Below are 19413 nucleotides of genomic sequence, written 5' to 3' on the forward strand. Positions count from 1 at the left end.
TGTGTCTTCGTTATTTTCGTGAAAGCTGTTGTTGACTTTTACGGTTATGGTCCCCATGTTGTTTACTTGTCTATGTTGTGATAATACACCTGACCAAATTTATCTAGTTGGAGATAATAAAGTTATTCTTATCTTATCTTCTGTGGGAACCGTTCAGCATGCGATAAGTACTTTCCTTATGAAGTAGGTGTAACTGAGTGGAAAAGACGGGGGAAAGTTCCTCAGGTATTTCTATACCAGTTGTTAGAACATTAAACAGTGAAACCGATCCGATGTGCCCAAGATCGGCCAGGATGTTCACATTCCAGCACAAAATTTCAATTCTGCAACATTTTTGACAGTGTGCAAAAAAATGGATTGACTTATGCAGTTTATACACATTGTATAATCAAGTAATAAGTATGTATTTCAAAGAAAATTTGATGATTTTTTTCATGCTTTATAATATATAAGCGATGTTTTTGTTTTGTTTTTTAGCTTTTATCGTTCACCATCCTACCTGCTTGTCGGTATTTTGTGTGGAGTGTTTACAAGAGTCGTACAAGTTTTGTACAACCGACTTATGATTTGTCAAAGCCCGAAAGATATGATCAAGACAGGGAAAGTTTGAAACTTTGGACATGATCGTGAGGCAATGAAACGCCGATCGATGTGGGCTGCTTCAGGTGGGAATGTTCTATTTCCAGAGCACAGCTACTGATCTGACACACATTCATTTCTGATGGTGAACAAAAAGTTTATTCAGATCGATATATGCCTTTCACAGGGGGGCCGGGGGAGGGGGGGTTGTTTTGTTTTTCCAGTAATTGTATTGCATTTTCAATTGATTTTTTGCGGATTTTTTGGTCTCGAGTATTCAAACACCTTTCATTTCATAAAGTATAAACAGATATTACAGAACAGGCTTCCTGTGACTTAAATGTGACACATAAGATTCATATTTTCTTATGCAGAGAGCGAAAAAAACGGAGAAAAAAAGTTACCCGATTCGTCGTGTAGAAAGATATGTTGCGCGTGTGCAACATGTGACGTTGTGCGCACATTTGTTTGACGTTACCTGGCACGTTCCTGAATCTGTTCGCGTTGTGAAAAAAGCAAGATCTGGAACTCTCTATTGTCTGTATGCTCCATGCGTCCATGGTGAGAATCGTCCTGGTCAACAAGAGGATTGTTGGTGTCACAGCTTCCTTCAGCATTCACCGCAGCACGTCATGATTACGCTTTCAGGCAATGTGTTTGGCACCTGCACAGATAGCAATGTGCGTGCGCCATTGTTGTAGCCTTAGTACTTGTCGCGATGCTGGAAGCGGCGGTGGTTGTGATAGTGTGTATGCGTGTGAACAATCTGGGTTTGTGCATGCACGTGTAAAAGGAGAAAGTCAGATAGTGTGTGTGTGTGTGTGTGGTGTGTGTGTTACAGTAATGGGCTTCAATCTGTGGGGTGGCATTGCAGCCGTGGCGACGGTCTGCACCATCTACACTGCCCTGGTAAAGATCTTTTCCCTTGGCTCTGTGCTTTATTTTTCTTTTCTGTCTTTCTTTATTGAGAAAGTTGACGAATCATTGAGTTCTTTGCGTCCAGGCTTCAGAGTACGTCAATGCAAGAAACCGGAACGGTATCGCTAAAACAAAGAAAATTATGAAAGTCAGTGGGTGGGATGGTGATGCGTGTGCGAATTTCGGGGGTGAGGCGTGTGTTTGAAAATCGTTATGTATGTGATGCATGACTTTGAAAAAAATTGTTGATTGCTGAAGAATTCTGTCCAATTTGGTAGACTTGGCATTCATTGTGCACATAAACACACGCATTATCCTTTCAAATCACACCATCCTATCACGTAATTGTGATGATCTGGTCGTGTATTACATGTTCGTCCTTTGCATTCAACGATGACAACGACTTCAGTGTCTTATGGAGGATCTCTGACTGTGGGTCCGGAGCTGACTGGTGACCAGGTCCGAAAATCTCGCTCACATGTGGGGTATGTGAGTAGGCGCTGCAGTGGAAGTAGCTCGTGCCTTGCACGCGGAGCATTTCCTCAGAGCCTCCTGTGGTTTGTCTGTTTTCTGCTGCGCACGCCCCCTTACAGACCTTGCTCCAATTTCTGGGATTGATGATGAGGTCTTTGAGAGACATTATTTTCAGGCAGTCTTTGAAACGTTTCTTCTGTCCTCCAACTGAGCACTTGCTCTGGCTCAGCCCTGTACAGCAATTTGGCAGTTGACTGATTGACGACATGTCCAGCCCATCTGGCTTGGGCACTGTGTAGTAAGCTGTAGATACTGGAAGTGCTGTCCCGTTTCAGGACCTCCGTGCCTGGGATTTTGTCCTGCCATCGTATGTGGAGAAGTCTTCGGGGGTAGATCAAGTGGAAGTGGTTGAGCTGTTTAGTGTATCTGCTATAGACAGTCCGGGTCGCACTGGCACAGAGAAGGGTGGTAAGTACCAATGCTTGGTAGACCTTCAGCTTTGGGGTATGAGCCCTCTTCGATCCCATACATTCTTTTGGAGTCTCCCAAATGCATCACTGACTTTGGTAATTCTGTTGTTGATCTCTGCATCAATGTTCAACACTCGTGAAAAAGTACTACCCAGGTAGGTGAAGCTGTCAACTGCCTGTACCATCTAGCCCTTCTCCGAGATATTCGGTTTCTGGTGAGGCTTTCTGGATGTGGACATAACTTTGGTCTTTTTTGGTGCTGCTGATTATAAGACCAAAGGTGTTGCAGGTGTGTGAGAAACAGTTCATTTCTCGCTGCATCTTCTACTTTGTGCTGGCGTTAAAGGTACAGTCGTCAGCGAATGAGAAGTCTCTGGTGACCGTCTCCTTTGTAAAGGCCGGCAGTTGCTGCAGGTTGAATAACCAATCCTCAGTCCTGTATCTGACTTGTATACCATCCTGGCAACCACGGAAGACATCCAGCATAGCAGAGACCATGATGAGGCGTGTAGAGGCGAGAACGCATCCTTGCTTCACACCGTTCGTCACTGGAAAGGCTTCAGACTCATCATCATCATCCAAAAGCTCCACCATCATGTCATCATTGAACTGCCCGACAGTCGTGTTGAACTAGCTAGGAAGCAACTTCTTCGTTATCTTCCACAAGCCATCTCTGCTGACCGTGTCAAATGCTTTGGTCAGATCGACGAAGGTCACAAAGAGGTCGATGTGCGGCCCTTAGCATTTTTCCTGGAATTGACGTATGGCAAATATCATGTCGACAGTTCCATGCTTTGCACGGAAGCCACGCTGGCTTTCTGGGAGGAGAGTTTGATTAAGATATTGAAAAAAGCCGATAAAGCAGGACGCGAGCCAAGATCTTCCCATGGACAGGAGGGTGAAGTCTCATCGTTCTCATCAAACCAGTTCTGATTTCTATGCATTGTCGATGCGAGGTGTTCAAGAGCAATAGAGTAGACTGCATCTCTGAAAGCCATCTGCTGCTGTTCCTTGCTGATGTAGTCATCCTTGGGTGTGTCTAGTAGCCTGCTATCAAGAAATTCTTCTGAAACTTGCTGCTGTTTAGCTTGGAAACATTGAACCTTTCTGCAATTTTCTGTTCTTTTCTCACAGACATGATGCAAAGTTTGAACATGGACGCTATGAGTCGATGACCCGTCCAGCAGTAAGGACCACACTTAGTCTTTTTCACAGTAACGTCTTGCCAGTCCCTTTTTCTGGGTATGACATAGTCGATGAGATCCAGTGCCTAGAGCGTGGACGCATCCAGGATGTCTTGTTACGGGTAGGGAGGCGGAATTGGGTGTTGATGATGACAAAATCGTGTGTAGAGCTATTCTTGGGGAGCAGCAGGCATTGCTTTTACACCTTCCAGTGCCATATTTCCCAAAGATCCATTCCCAGGTCTGATAATTTGACCCCACTCTGTCTTTGAAGTCCCATATAGCTTCTCTGACTGTGGGACAGCTACTACAAGGGCATCAAGTTCTTCATAGAAATTATCTTTGGTGTCTCGGTGGTCATTTTATGGGTATATGCACTGCTCAGGGTTGCATTTCTCCTGTTTTCAGGTGGGAGTTGAAGCGATCATTGATGCCCTCTGGAAGCTTGGCAAGTTTACGAGTGAGATGGGATCTGATGGCAAATCAGACACCTGCCTCTCAACATTCAGAGCTGCAGCTAAAAAAGTGTATCCCCACCACGTTCTGTGTGTTGGCCCTTGTCCACTAGGCGTGTTTTGCTGAGTGCTGCAATGTCTACTTTGTAGTTGGCTAGTTGGCGACCAGAGCTGATCTCTCTGGTCTGTCTGCCTTGGTTTTATCAAGTAGAGTCCGCACGTACCACGTGCTAAAGTTGAGCACCTCTCTTTTATCTTTGTAGTTCGACTGCTCAGTGGGATCCTCGCCAGCCATGGTGTGCTTGCCAGGGCAAGTTGAAGCAGGCTATGTTTGAGGCCCCTTCCTCTGAGGAAGTAAGCAGAGCTATTCATAAATAGGGTTGCTCAGACACACAGGGTGCTGCCGAACACCACTATGGCTTCGTTTCAGCGGAGAACGACCCAGTGCTCTGGGCTGTTTGTGTGCAGGTTTGTGACAACAGCTTTTAGTGTATCCGCACCTGCTGCTTTGCCACTCGTCCATCGCCACAGGACATGAAAGTCTCGCGCTTGACTTTGATGAAAGTGAGGGACGGTTGCGTATATCATCAGCCTCACCCTTCCATCCTTTCCTATCTGTATCCAGTGGCAAGACAGAGTTGAGACGGCTGGAGATAAGTCAGGACGCAGTGGCCAGCAGTGTTCGACGTGACACGTTGTGCCCTGTTTGTGCTCCACAATGCTTTGCTAGGTCCACCTTTATGCTTGTTGGACTGCCAGGTGGTGGTCTCTTCCGCGTAGTCCTCCAAATCCAATCTTCAATGGCAGAGGCACACAAGCCCAAACTCACCAAGGGTCTGAGACCCGTTGGCTAGTTTCATCAGATTTTACTGGCGAGTTGAAGCTGTTGCCTGGGATACGACTGCTCCTGCATGCATACAGCTACGAGAAGCCACTGGTGAGAGCTGAGTGCCAGATGAGAATAATGCAGACGAACTACTCCGAAGAGTACATGTTCCCCTGTCAGAGGTACTACCTCACCCTGGCACCCCATACCCCCCCAACCCCCACATCACATATATAGCACCTCTGAAGCAGAACGTCTGTCAATGTGTGCATGAGTGTGGGTGCGGTTTGGGGATGGGGATGAAGTGGGTGAGGCATGTGAGTTGTGAGTGATGTTATACTGTTCTGTAAAATAGTAATTCTAGCGGGTTTGTATCTCGACATTTTTTACTCACTTGTGTAAATAAAGTGAGTCTGTGTTATAACCTGGTGTTTGATTGTCTGTGTGTGTATGTATGTCTGTGTGTCCGTGGTAAACTCTAACATTGCCATTTTCTCTGGAAATTCTTTGTCTGCCAATACCATTATTTGTCTTGAAACATAGGAGGAAAAAAAACCTTTACAGTTATACCAATAATAAGTCTCCAAAATTAAGCCGTAGTTCCAGATCATTAATGGTTTATATCATTGAGGCTCGTTCTGGAATCTGTAAACACCATATTACCGCTTCCCAGTTGCCGGAATGTAGGCTGTGCTTAGTAAAAAGACGGTATGACCTCGATTTTCTTGTTAGCGATTAAAAGAAAAGAAATACAAATTCTGGACAGAACACAAAGTGACACAAACTACATCATCGACGTTTTTACTGCATATGAATATTTTTAAGTGAATACTGATTTAACTAGAATGTACATAAAAGAGAAATTGAATGGAACGTGTCAGAGTTTCCGAGTGTAACTGAGCCTGTCGAACACGGATCTCCGCAGATGTAGAGAAGACGACTTCGTTGTGCCGTGTGCTTGAGGCGATGGCAACGTCCTCCTTACTGACGACTTTAAAAAAAATCTTAAATGCCCGAGAAATGCTAAAATAACATGATTTAAATTGCCTTACCACCTCGACTACTGCATGTACTGTATTCAATTAATCACGCTAAAAAAAAACCATGGTTTAATATTATTTTTGAACGTCATTTGTAGACGCAAGTTAGCACTGTCTGTTAGACTGTTTCCTTTCGCCCTGACATGCTTGGTTCAGATCTGCTTCATGGTTGTTCTTCCTGGCTTTGGTTTTTTGTTGTTGTTGTTGTTTTAACTCAGATATTTGTAATATCAAATACAGAATACATTTTAACGATTTTAACTTTTTTTAAAATCAAATCTGATTAATATTTCTTTAATTCATCTTTTTTTTAAAGTGTGTATCACAAGTGAGTCTTGAAGGCCTTGCTTCTCTTGTTTGTTTGTTTGTTTTTTTTTTGTTTTTTTTTTTTGTGTATTGTTAGGCTAAATACACAAATACACATCATTTTCATTGTGGGTGTTGTCCCTTGGCAGGGCGGGATGAAGGTGGTGGTGTGGACAGACTGTTTCCAAGTGTTCATGATGGTAGCTGGCCTCGGTGCTGTTCTCCATCAGGGGTCCTCAGACGTTGGCGGCATTAATGCTGCCTGGGAGAAAATGGACCGCTCGGGACGCGTTCTCTTTGACGAGTGACTATCTCTCTCTCTCTCCCTCTCTCTGTCTCTCTCTCTCTCTCTCTCTCCCTCATCTGTTTAAGCTGAGCATCAAATTCTGGAATGGTGCAAAAACAATCATTTTAAAAGGATTAAATCTTTGCACAGAAGAGCACCTAAGCATATTCTACCCTGTCAGTATGTCATTCACTCATATATGGGGGGAAATGGAACTTCTGTCATTTTGCGAATAAACCGACTGCGGTAAAGCGATCCGTCTGACTGGATTATATAGAAACCTGTACCAATTTCAAAGATATATTCTGATAGGTATACTTGCCGGTGTACACAAATCTAATTTTGCTGTCTTGTAAATTAGATGTACGAAAACTACCAACAGTTCGGCCGATAAGAGCCTTTCGAACACCAACAAAATGTCCACAGGTCAAGGTTCAAGCACAGCGTACACAGCCAGCCCACGCAAGAAGGAAATCTTGGCGGTTTTCATGCTACATGCAGCTGCCGAACAAACCTTGTTGAAAGTTCCCGTCATTCCTCATTCGGCTTCCACTGAAGAATGTTTCCTTCTGGAATTATAACTGTCCTGAGTGCATCCTTCTGGATAATTTCAGTCAGGCTTTACGTGGCATACTCGATTGCCATGCACCTGTGCGTACCAGATAGGTAACTGGCCGTCCTTCAGCCCCAAGGATAACAGGTAATATCAAATATGCCAAACGGAAGCTGAGGTGGAGAGGTGGCGATCTGTTCACCTCACCGTTCACCGCCAAATATTCATCCAGCAACACTCCCTTCTTTAATCACTTCAAGTCGATGCAAAAAGAAAGTGAGCGTTTTTGTGCTCGCTTGTCTGAATGTTAATCTATTAATGAACTCTTTGATAACTCTAGATATCCCGTTCTCCCTTCAGCAATTTCTCAGGCTGATATTCCTGATAAAATCTGTGAATTCTTTGTTCATAAAATTCCTGACATTTGCAGTGAACTAGACTCCACCAGTTCAGCTCCTGATGTTCACTCTAGATAATTTCAATGGCGTCCCATTAACTGCATTTGAATGTTTCTGTGAGAACACAATCCATGATTTCCTTGATCATTAAATATTATGGACTGGGTTCTCTGCCTGCCAGTCTGTTTAAACTTTGCTCAGATGGATGGGCTCCTTCCAGTTATCACAAAGACCTTAAACATATCTCTGTCTACAGACTCTTTTCCTGGAAATTTTAAACACGCCCTAGTTACACCTCTACTCAAGAAACTTGGTCTCGACAAAGAAAACCTGCAAAAACTACAAATTTATCCTTTCCTTCAAAATTACCCGAAAGAGTAGTATTACGTCATCTTCTCAATAATTTGTCATCCAGTGACCCCCTTGGGGTGTTCCAATCTACATACAGGCATACAGACAGTCACAGTACCGAGACAATCCTCTTACACATGTCTAACACATTATTGTCTTGTGCATACAAGAAAGAAGTCTCAGTTCTGTATCTGCTCGATCTCTCGGCAGCATTTTGGCACAAAAGATCACGATATTCTTCACAACCGTCTTCGTCGTACTTTTGGAATATCTGGCACAGCCTTCACTTTGTCTAAATCTTATCTTTCCAATAACGCTTATCATCATTATTATCATGAAATATACACAGCGGCCTTCCAAGTAAAATGTGCTCAATAGCGCTGTCGAATGTGCAAAATTATATGTAAAATATGTATTCAAACACTAAAATGACATCTTCTATATATAACCTTCCACAGACATGAAACACCAACTATAATTCAAGTACTCACACACACACACACACACACACACACACAATATCGCGCATAACCTAACACTCAAAGTACGTATCGAAAATCACAATAGCTAAATAATGGAGTCTCATATCACAATACTTGACGCAAACATCACAACAGTTAAACCGTGTCAAAATGCCATTCTGAATGCATGTTGCCAGCTTTCGCCTTGAGCCCAACGTGCGTCACACCTTCTGGTCCCTTGTGTTTGGTTGCTATTTCACCTGGGTGGCCTCCTATGGCGTCAACCAAGCCATAGTCCAGCGTGCCTGTTCTTGCATCACCCTCAGGCACGCCCAGATGTAAGTCCTATAGCTAGAGACAAAAGGTGAAAGCAAGTCATCCAGACACCTTTCAAATCTGTCTTCAATGTTGTCTTAGTCGGTCAGCTTGTTTATAATCAGCAGTTCAAGCAGTTATTCACTCTTTTTGCTAGGTTAGCTAAGTCAGTCAGTTTGGTTTGTTTCTGTGGGTTTGTTTCATCACAGTTACAGTTACAGATACAGAATACTTTATTAACTCAATAAGAGAAATTCATGCGTGATGTACGCTACACAAACAATGTACGGTTTGAACACACAAAAGGAATAAAATGTTCAAATGCCAAGTTGATGCGGGACCTCACAACCATAAACACCAACTGATCACAGTCAATCAATATCGGCACAAATTTGTATATAAGAGAAAACATGCTTAAATGCTAAGTTGATACAAGCATCACATAAAAAGATCACAGCCACACACAGCATATAAATCAATATCACACAAAACTAAAGCATAGACATGTATACACGATTAAAACCAAGCCATTTAGCAGTACTTAAAATCTAATACAAAATATCAAGTACACACATACGTGCGCGCGCGCGCGCGCACACACACACACACACACACACACAGAGAGAGACTCATTATAACAATAGTTTGATCAATTGTTTAATAACTTAATTGACTGAAGTATAAAACTGTTGCGGGTTCTAAGAGTTTTCAGTCTGCGAAATCAGTAGCGTTTCCCTGAAGGTAAGAGTTAATAGTATTTTGATAATATGTGGCTGTCATCGCTCATGATCTGTGTTGATTCTTGTTTCATCCGTCGTTTGTATAGCTCATTCAAAGGTTCTTCTTTGACACCAACTAGTCAGATTGTGCATTGCTGCAAATGTCGGTTTAAATGGATAGAACTTTGTAGCTAAATGGCGTGGGCATTGCAAGCGATGCAATGTTTCTGCAACATAGAAATCACAACTGTAACTGGTCAGATGTTCGGATTACATAAATAAGACTTTTTAGCTAAATAGGGTTAACGCTAGAAGCGACGTTGTGATATCACTGCAACATGGAAATCGCTTCAGCTCTTCCTGTTGATGGCAGAGCTCTGTGGCTGAATGCCCCTGGTCTGTGGATCATCCTCTACCTTGGCTGCCTGGTCGGGGTGATCATGTACGCTTTCTACAGTGACTGTGACCCAGTCTCTGCCGGAATCATCACAAAAGAAGATCAGGTTGGTTCTTTTCTTCCAGCCTGTAATGTGTTCGAGCCAAATACGAAGAACGTGCATGTAGGTCTGTAATCAGGTACATTTCAGGTACTATTGCTGTTATTTTGTTTTGTTTTTTCTTCTTCTTTTTTTTCAATTTTTTTAATCATCCCCAAAGAGGATCCATGTATTAACCCTGTTTCAGTTGTCCATGATGTTTGTTTATTGTATTGCATTATACCGCGCTGTATATTATCATTTCTCTTCTCTTGATAAATTAAGACTATTAGTTTTTCCATTCCTTTTACGCATGTTAGGATATGGATCGCATCAACATTTCGTGAAAACACGATATTCTAATTTAAATTTGGACTTTTTCACGGATCCCAACAGAGAGTGTCCATTTTTGGCATTCATGGTGAAGTGGTGAAGAATGGTTTGAACAGGCTCAGATTTTTTTTTTTTTTTCCAAATACAGTTAGTGACTTCAGTAGTGTATATGTTCAGTGCCAGAGAATTTTGTAAAAAAAAAAAAAAAAAAGTGCTCACCCCTTGCCAGGGAATTTTGAGGCTTCGGGGGTAATAAATCACAAAAAATTCTGGCACAAAAGCCATGCGCAATGCAAAAAGAAAGTAAACGTTTTTGAGAAGGAAAATGAGTGTAGATTCAGCCTCTGGGCTTTTTTCCCAATTAGGTTGACTGTAGGTAACTGTTCAGGCATGCAAAATCAAGATTATAATTTTTGTGCAACAAAAAAATCTATTTCCACCTCTACATAAAGACATCCTTAAAGAAAAGAAACAAAAAATATCTAGAAATAGCAAGCCTATTGTCAGATTATACCTGCAGAAGAAATTAGAACAGGCTATAAGCTTATGAAAACAAATCACAGCTCTTGCAGACATGTAAGTAAATCACTGTCCCAATAATGACAAAAGTGAGCAACGTCAGCGTAAAGGGTCAATGACAGTCCCAGAAACTGAAATGCCAAGCTTTGTTACAACAAAGAGCGTTTGCGAGTGAGAGGGTGAAGTTTTTTGACGACTTTCACTCCTGTCAAGTTGCACGTGGGCCGATTAAAGTGTCTGCTGTGCAGCCAGCTTGACACCTCTTCAAACAAGTCATCCCTCTGAGTCAGCGAAAAAAAAAAGCGTTAAAAACAAGAAGCACGTGTTTCACGGCCAGTGCAAGTTCAGCACTGCGTTTCGTGAAAATCGTGGGGCATTGGCGGTTGTCGATTGCCTTCTGTCTGCTTTGAAATGTGAGGACACGCTTCCCAAAAGCACAAGCAGAGCTTTCAGAACTGTGTATATCTGCTGACTATGACTATTTGCTTTACTGGACACAGTTTCCAATGCATTTGTTTGCACATGATGCAACCCCCTTTTCCACGCGTGTATCACGTGGTCAGTTAGCAAATTGTTATTGAGTAGAAAGAGGTCTTCTACCTGGTGCAAGTTCATTTAAGTAGTATTTTTATAATCCAGACACATCAAACTAACTGTTCAGAGTCTGTTTATGTGAATTGAACCAAACTCCAATGAAGAAAAAATCAGAACATATGCAGGACGTCAGTAGACGTCTTATAGGCACTTTGGCAATACCTTTTGTAGGACGTCAGCTGACATCTTATAGGCACTATACTGGTTAAAAAAAAACAACGTTTTTTGTTGTTGCTTTTTGTGGTATTTTGTCATGCGTGCGAATGAATGGTGCAAAAGCTCTTTGATTTGTTTCTGCACAAGATTCAGCGCTATATAAGTACAATATATTTTTTTTTTAAGCACTGGACTTGTGTGGAACGATTATTGTGTATATTATTCCTGAAAATGGAAGACAGATCGGTTTTTGTCACTGATTCTTTGCTCCTGGAATAATCGTCTGTTATGCTCAGCAAAAGAATGCGTATAATCATGATGTCAAGAAAGTAGCAAAACCACATGGCTACAGAGAAGCACTCCTGTTGAATTTTCCGGACACCTAATCCTAATGCCATAATGTGTGTGTGTGTGTGTGTGTGTGTGTGTGGCTTTTTTTTTTTTTTTTTTTCTTTCTTTTTTTAATCACTAGGAATCCCACGTGAACCGCGATGAAGGTTTTGCTTCTCTGCAGATGTCTTTGTATTCGTATGATCATAGCATATGCGTTGTCTGGATGCATTGACCTTTCTCTTTTAATGATTTCTTTTTTTGTGTGTGTGTTCGTTCTTTTACGTTCAGTTGTTACCCCTGTTTGTGATGGACGCGATGGGGGACGTTACAGGATTACCAGGGCTGGTTACGGCCAGTCTCTTCTGTGGTACCCTCAGGTGAGCATTCACGGTGTTAACATCTGAATATGTTTACTGTAGGAAGATATGTTAGCCGCTAAATTGTCGCCTCCGTCGCCGGCGACAATTTAGCGGAGCTCAGTTAACCGCTACATTGTCACCGATCAGCTTATCGGTGACAAATCAGCCGTTACTCAGTAAACGCCAAATTGTCGCCGTCTGTTTTGCTGTGTGTTGATGATGTTGAGGAAGAAAGGAAGTCAAGAAGGAATAAGAAATAAAATTATGAAGAAATAGGGAACGAAAGAAAGAATAAGTAAAAAAGAAAGCGATGAAATACGAAATTGAGAAATGAAGTAAGGACAGAAAGAAAAAAAAAAAGAAATAAAGGGAATTTAAGCAAGAAAAGAAAAATGGCAGACGAAGAACAATTAAAAACGAAATAAGGGAAAAGAAGAAAGGAATGAATTGATAATGATATGACTACTTATTTAGGGCCTATCCTCAGTCGGAGACCAGACGCAAATCGCTTCACGAACACGGAGTCATTTGCACAACAGGCTGCCTACCTGGGTAGAGCCGACTGACAGCTGTCTTTTGGGCGCTCGTCATTCGTTTCCTGTGTCATTCAATCAGGTTTCGGTTACACACACACGCACACTCATACAGACATGTAACATTCACGTGTATAAGCGTGTTGTTCATTTACCCCGCCATATAGGCAGCCGTACTCCGTTTTCGGGGTTGTGCGTGCTGGGTATGTTCTTGTTTCCATAACCCACCGAACGCTGACATGGATTACAGGATCTTTAACGTGCGTATTTGATCTTCTGCATGCGTATACACACGAATTAACGAAAGAAAGATAAAAACGATTGAAAAGAATACGAAACGAAAGAAAGAAAGAAAGATAATGCATGTTTGTGTGTTTGTGTACAAGAGATTAGTGAGGTCAGCCTTGTGTTCCCCAGGGTCTGTATTCCCCCAAAGTTTCTTTCAGTCAGGTATAAGTTCCCCTAGTCTATATCCCCCTAGGTTTGTGTTCCCCTAGATCTATGTTTCCACGAATGTATGTTTTCTGGCTCTTTGTTCCCCTTGGTCTTTATTCCCCAGGTCTATGTTACCCCAGGCCTGTGTTACCCCAGGTCTGGAAACACTGCTGACCACTATACTTGTGCAATATTTGTACGTTTTTACCGGTTTTGAGACCACCGATGATCACTGACCACTACTGACCACTTACCACCTCTGGCCACTGCTGACTGTGGTCACTGACCTCCGCTAACCACCGCGGACCACTGATCACTTCTGGCCACTGCTGACCATGGACCACTACTGATCACGGACCACCACTGACAACCAGTGATCACTACTGACTGCAAACCACAACTGACCACTGGTCTCCGCTGAATATTATGGCCAGTGACTACCACTGACCACTGCTGGCCACTAACACTGCTAACCACTACAGACTACATGCCACTGACCACCGCTGACCACTGAACACTACTGACTGCTGACCACTGCTGACCAGTATTGAACACTGGTCACCGCTGACCATTGCTGACTGCCACTGACCACCATTGACACTGACCGCTGACTACAACTGACATCTGACAACTACTGACGACTATTGACCACTTCTGCCCACTTGTCACCACTGAACATTTTGGCCACTGACCTCTGCTGACCACTGGTCACGGCAGACCACTACTGACCTCTACTGTCCACCAACAAACACTACTGACCACTGCTGACAACTGACCACTGCTGACCACTGACCACTACTGACCGCTAACCATTACTGACCGCTAACCACTACTGACCACTTGTCAAGGTTGAACATTATGGCCACTGACCACTGCTAATCACTGAAACTAACTTCCACTGACCAATGCTGTCTGCCACTAACCATCACTGACCACTGACCATGCTTGAGCTGTAACCACTGAAATGTCGCCATTCTACTGATATGTCGTCGACCGGCGACAATCTGGCGGTTCTCTGACCCCCACGACATGTTCCTGCATTATAAAATTATGTTGTTAACCGCTGATTTGTCACCGGTCCGCTGATTTGTCGCTGGCGACAATTCAGCGGAGGCGACAGTTCAGCGACTAACAACATATAACACAGCGACATGTCGTTGCTGAATTACATGGTCCTCAGTGGAGCTGCATATGGCCAAATCGCATATCGTTCTTGAAGAACTTGGTCGGTTGTCTGGTCTACTTGACCGCAGGGATTACTCAAGTTCGATTGCATGGAAAGCTGTTTTCGTGAGGTAGCTGAAGTTAAAGACAGATAATTGATTTTAAAGTCAGAACAGTACAAAAAAATTGCAATAAATGTCTGTTGCGAAACGTAGGTCTTAAAAATAAGGTTCGTGCAAATTTTGACCAGCAAAAACAGAATACGTTGATTACTTCTTGATAACTGTATCAACCCTGTTTTGCTTGTTTGCGCGTCTATCTGGATGTGTGTGGGGGTGTGGGTGTGTGTGCGTGTGTGTGTGTGACGTATTTGATTACATGTGGCGTTTGTATACGCACTCGCATGCAAATAGGGAGATCTATATACCGCTTAGAGAACACATTATTATATACACTTATTGCATGGAAACTATGCTCAATAAAGATTTAAAAGTAACCACTGCAAGACATTAACAGAAAGAGAACACAGAGTTAAGAGAGATTTCTTCCTCGTATATTAAAAACAAATTGTAAGAACAACAGCATGTGAAGTATGTATCGTGACATTTCGGAATAATTATGTGCCCTTCAAATAACCAAGCATTCCAATAGGACCAGTGACCGCAATACACGTGGTTAAGATAATTCAGTAATGAAATATGAAACAGTCAGTTGTTGATTTCTTACAGTCTTTATATATATATTTTTTAGTGAGACCCGCATTTACTTGACCAAAAACTGTTGTCCCTGTTGTAATGAGTGACGTGCTGATCATGTTCGTTGACTTGGCATACTGAGTGGAGCTTAGGTTTCTCAAGTTTAGACCCCACCCCCCCCCCCCCTCCCCCAAACCCCCCAAAAAAGTAGCTTTTCTTTGGGCAAGTTTGTTTGGATAGCTGGTTTACCAGTTAGTTCGGTGCCAGTATCAGTATCAGTATCAGTAGCTCAAGGAGGCGTCACTGCGTTCGGACAAATCCATATACGCTACACCACATCTGCCAAGCAGATGCCTGACCAGCAGCGTAACCCAACGCTGGTGGGTGCCAATGAATTACAGTCGATCTGCACATGTACTCCTGGATCTTTACGCTCGCTGCTGATTCGAGAGTGCTGACAATTCCTTGAAGAAACAAAAAATCCCAAGGTCAGCGCTCTTCCCCTTTCTTGGCCCATAGCATGGAATAAATCGCCCAAAGTTCGTCATGTGGATTCCTCGGTTAGTTTAAAAAGTCTCTCAAAACACAACTTTTGCTTACACGCTTGTGTGTACACACAATTTTTCGTGAAAAGTTTACATGGTGCATTTCTATTAACGTTCGCATAACTTTCTTTTTTTTTCTAAACGCCACGAGGTCTCTGTCCTGGGAGGTGTGAGCGTCAATCTGCATTAGTAGTGGCAGTGGTGGTGGTAGTAGTAATGGTAGTAGTGGATGTAGTAGTAGTAGTGTTTGTGGTAGTAGTGGTGGTCGTGGTAGTTGTGGTGGTGGTGGTTACCTGTTTAACTGTTTCATTCGTTGGTGTTGCGTTGTTGTCCATCAGCACACTTTCAGCCGGGTTGAATTCGTTAGCAACTGTAGTTCTGGAAGACATCATCAAGGGCTACATTGTCAAGGACATCTGTGACAGAAGCGCCACTCGGACCAGTCAGGGCTTAGGTGGGTACTTCCACCGTGAATGTCTCTTAGAATTTTTTGAATTTTTTTTTTTTTAAGATTCGACCATAACTCATAAAACAGCAGAGAAATCTTAGAAATCTTTGCCACGCTTTCGACTCGCGTGCATGGACAAAGCAAGTATGCAGTCATTGTGATTCGATTGTGTGTGTGTGTGTGTGTGTGTGTGTGTACGTGTGTCTTTGTCTGACTGTGTGTTTGTGTGTTTGTCTGTGTCTGTGATTGTGTCTCTGTGTGTGTGTCTGTGTATGTGTGTCTGCCTTTGTGTGTGTGTGTGTGTCAGTGTCTGGGTGTTGGTGTGTGTGTCTATGTGTGTCTGGGTGTGAGTGGCTATGTGTTAATATCAGTCTGTGTGTCTGTCTGTATGTGTGCGCCTGTGTTGCGCGCGCGCGCGCGTGTGTGTCTATTTGTGTGTCTGTATTGTCTGTGTGTCTTTCTCTTTGTCTTTGAGTGTCTGTCTGTCTGCCTGTGTCTCTGTGTGTGCTGTGTGTGTGTCTTCGTCTGTGTGTGTGTCTGTGCCGTTTGTGTGTATATGTGTATGGTGTGGCTGTCACAAATTTTTCCTCAGCAAATGCAGATATAGAAGATGGTAGACATGACATAATCTTATGATGTGTTAAGCTATTTATGAAATTCTTGGACCATGGTGGGTGAGAGGTGTTTTTTTTGTTTTTTGTTGTTGTTTTTGTTGTTGTTGTTGTTTTAAAAATCACATTGTCTAAGTGCAGAAACTCAATGATGTGTCCAGGCTGACAAAAAAGGACATACTTCCATTCTTTTCTGAACTTCAGCTGGGACCTGTAGTATGGTTGTGTTGTGACTAATCATGATTGTCACCGCCAGTATTTTCTTGATGTAGGCCTACTCTTGGACCGCGAGAGGTGCGGAGTGCCTGGCTCTCTTGGCACACTCAGCGCCTTTTCTGACAACTCCATTAGATCCATCTTGGGCAGTGGGCAGGAGTTTCACCTTCCCATTTCTTCTTGACAGTTCTGGTCTTACGCGCAAAGTAGTCCTGTGAACAGAAACTGTGCTTGTGGGAGGACGGTATATGCGTCAGAAATACGATTTTCTGAAGGAAATTACCTTGCGACCACTGCGATGACGTACCACTGCCAGAGTGGAGTGATGACCTAGAGGTAACGCGTCCGCCTAGGAAGCGAGAGAATCTGAGCGCGCTGGTTCGAATCACGGCTCAGCCGCCGATATTTTCTCCCCCTCCACTAAACCTTAAGTGGTGGTCTGGACTCTAGCCGGTTATTCGGATGAGACGATAAACCGAGATCCCGTGTGCAGCACGCACTTAGCGCACGTAAAAGAACCCACAGCAACAAAAGGGTTGTTCCTGGCAAAATTCTGTAGAAAAAATCTACTGCGATAGGAAAAACAAATGAAACTGCACGCAGGAAAAAACACACAAAAAATGGGTGGCGCTGCAGAATTCAGCAGTGACAAAAGGTATTACAACACATTACTTGTATTTGTTGTTGTGGAAGTGTAGCAGTTTCATTTAATGCCTCTTCACATGCGACATTTGACGATGTGTGTGTGTGCAGGGATATTGTTTGGTTGTATTTGCTTACTGCTTGCTTGTGTGGGCTCCGAGCTGGGTAATATACTGGAGGTAACTCTCTCTCTCTCTCTCTCTCTCTCTCTCTCTAGTGTATGTCAGCAGCATTATCAACAATGTATAAAACAATTTTGTCCATTCAGTCCAATTACGTTTTCCTTTTTCCTTTCTAGGGTTACATGTTCAGGACAACGAAAATATAAGAATAGGTACTGCAGTGATTTAAAAAAAAACCCGATAAACTGTTACACAAGGGAAATTATGCTGTATGCTCAGAGAAGAATCAGAGCCCGGCCACAACACGGTTGTCATTCTGTGAATCAATCCTGTCAATACCAATAACACTTCCAATCCTAACTTGTCGATTCCAAGTGCAGCCTTCCACCATCCCGACCCCTCTCCCTTCCCCCGCTTCCTCTGTTCGTTCCCACCCCTCACTCCCAGGCCAGGGCGGGGGGGGGGGGGGGGGGGTGAGGGGGGGAGCGGCAGGAAATGCAATACATTAACAGCAACAGCAGTTGACAGGTATAATAATGGCACCGATCTTGTGAATCAACTTTGACGCTGACGTTAAAAAACCAGCAAGTAGGTTACTGCAGTTGATAAGCGGTTCACACCATGCCTCTATGCATTGTTCGAAGTACCATTGAAGCTGATGGTGAAAAAAGCAAAAACAAACGTTAATTGGACAAGACTTTCTCTAACCTTCTAGCCCCTCGGAACGTAACGCCAATCGAACTACCCACTACAGTCGCCGGGTTTGATGCAGGTGCTGTGAAGGAGTGCGTGTACACATTGATTGCTCGGTGCAGAGGTGTTTGAGAGACTTAGCACAGGAATAGAGCTTTCAGGAATGTCGTGCTCCAGCAACCTGGCAGTGCCACCGGGCGAATCATACGGTATTGCGTTGAAATATTCCTGTCAATCATTCTCCGGAATGCGTGAACTGGTAAATTTAGCAAGAAGAGAAAAACAAGCTTGGTGAAGAGGTGGCTAGCCTCTGTACATGGAACAAATGTGTGTGTGTGTGCGCGCGCGCGCACGCGTGTGTGTGTGTGTGTGTGTGTTTTGTGTGTGTGTGTGTGTGTGCCTGTCTGTCTGTGTGTTGCTGAGGACAAAGGCAGACACAGCTGAACAAAACATTGCACCCTGTGGTTGTGCAGGCGAAACTGTCGCTGTTTGGAATGCTTAGCGGTCCACTGCTGGGTGTCTTCACGTTGGGCATGCTATTTCCTTGGGCCAATGAATGGGTCAGTATCCAAGTAACATCAAACACAGGCTTATTGCTACTTGTATGTTACGCACTCAAATAAGAAATTGATGGGGGGAAAAAGTTCTGCAACAATATTTAAGGCTGGTAAATAAGTGACATTTTCCATACCAGATACTTGCGACATGAACACGATGGGTATTACTGTGTCCTCAATCAGCAGTCCCATTCAGGTTTGTGAGGAACGAGTTTGTCGTAGTGCTGCTAGCAGAAGCGAAACAATTGTTCCAAAATAAAGTGGTGTTCCTGCTCGTCGACGAGGGTCATTTTGCAAAACCTCTGTCGGATAGTCCATCGATCCTATTTAATACTGCATGAGTCAAAGATGTGTGGCAGGAACTGTGGTAGAACAGGTGGGTGCGGTAGCAAGGGAAAGTGCCAGCTGTTCCATGAATAATGATGATAACAATAATGATAATAACAATAATAATGGACATATATATAGCGCTTTTCTCCAGAAATACTGCTCAAAGCGTTTTACATTTCTTTCCTCACTCCCCGCCTCCCCATCAGCATTCCTCTGCACCCGCACCTTCCCCCCACTCCCCACACACGGAAGCACGTGCCAGAAAACACAAAGCCTGCTATCAGAAGCAGAACGAATGTTCCATGAATGTTCTAATA

General features: G+C 43.4%; 1 protein-coding gene across 1 annotated transcript in view; it reads left to right on the forward strand.

Moving 5' to 3' along the window:
- The window catches only part of LOC143281760 (sodium-coupled monocarboxylate transporter 1-like), a 31779-nt gene that overhangs the window by 7259 nt on the left and 5107 nt on the right, over positions 1-19413 (forward strand). Inside the window, exons 5-12 of the mRNA XM_076587079.1 lie at positions 1421-1488; positions 6402-6556; positions 8499-8639; positions 9709-9838; positions 12035-12123; positions 15816-15931; positions 17506-17573; positions 18683-18769. Coding sequence (XP_076443194.1) covers positions 1421-1488; positions 6402-6556; positions 8499-8639; positions 9709-9838; positions 12035-12123; positions 15816-15931; positions 17506-17573; positions 18683-18769 — 854 coding nt within the window. The remainder of the gene's footprint in view (positions 1-1420; positions 1489-6401; positions 6557-8498; positions 8640-9708; positions 9839-12034; positions 12124-15815; positions 15932-17505; positions 17574-18682; positions 18770-19413) is intronic.

Source organism: Babylonia areolata, chromosome 1, assembly GCF_041734735.1.
Source record: "Babylonia areolata isolate BAREFJ2019XMU chromosome 1, ASM4173473v1, whole genome shotgun sequence".
NCBI classification, from domain to species: Eukaryota; Metazoa; Mollusca; class Gastropoda; order Neogastropoda; family Buccinidae; genus Babylonia; species Babylonia areolata.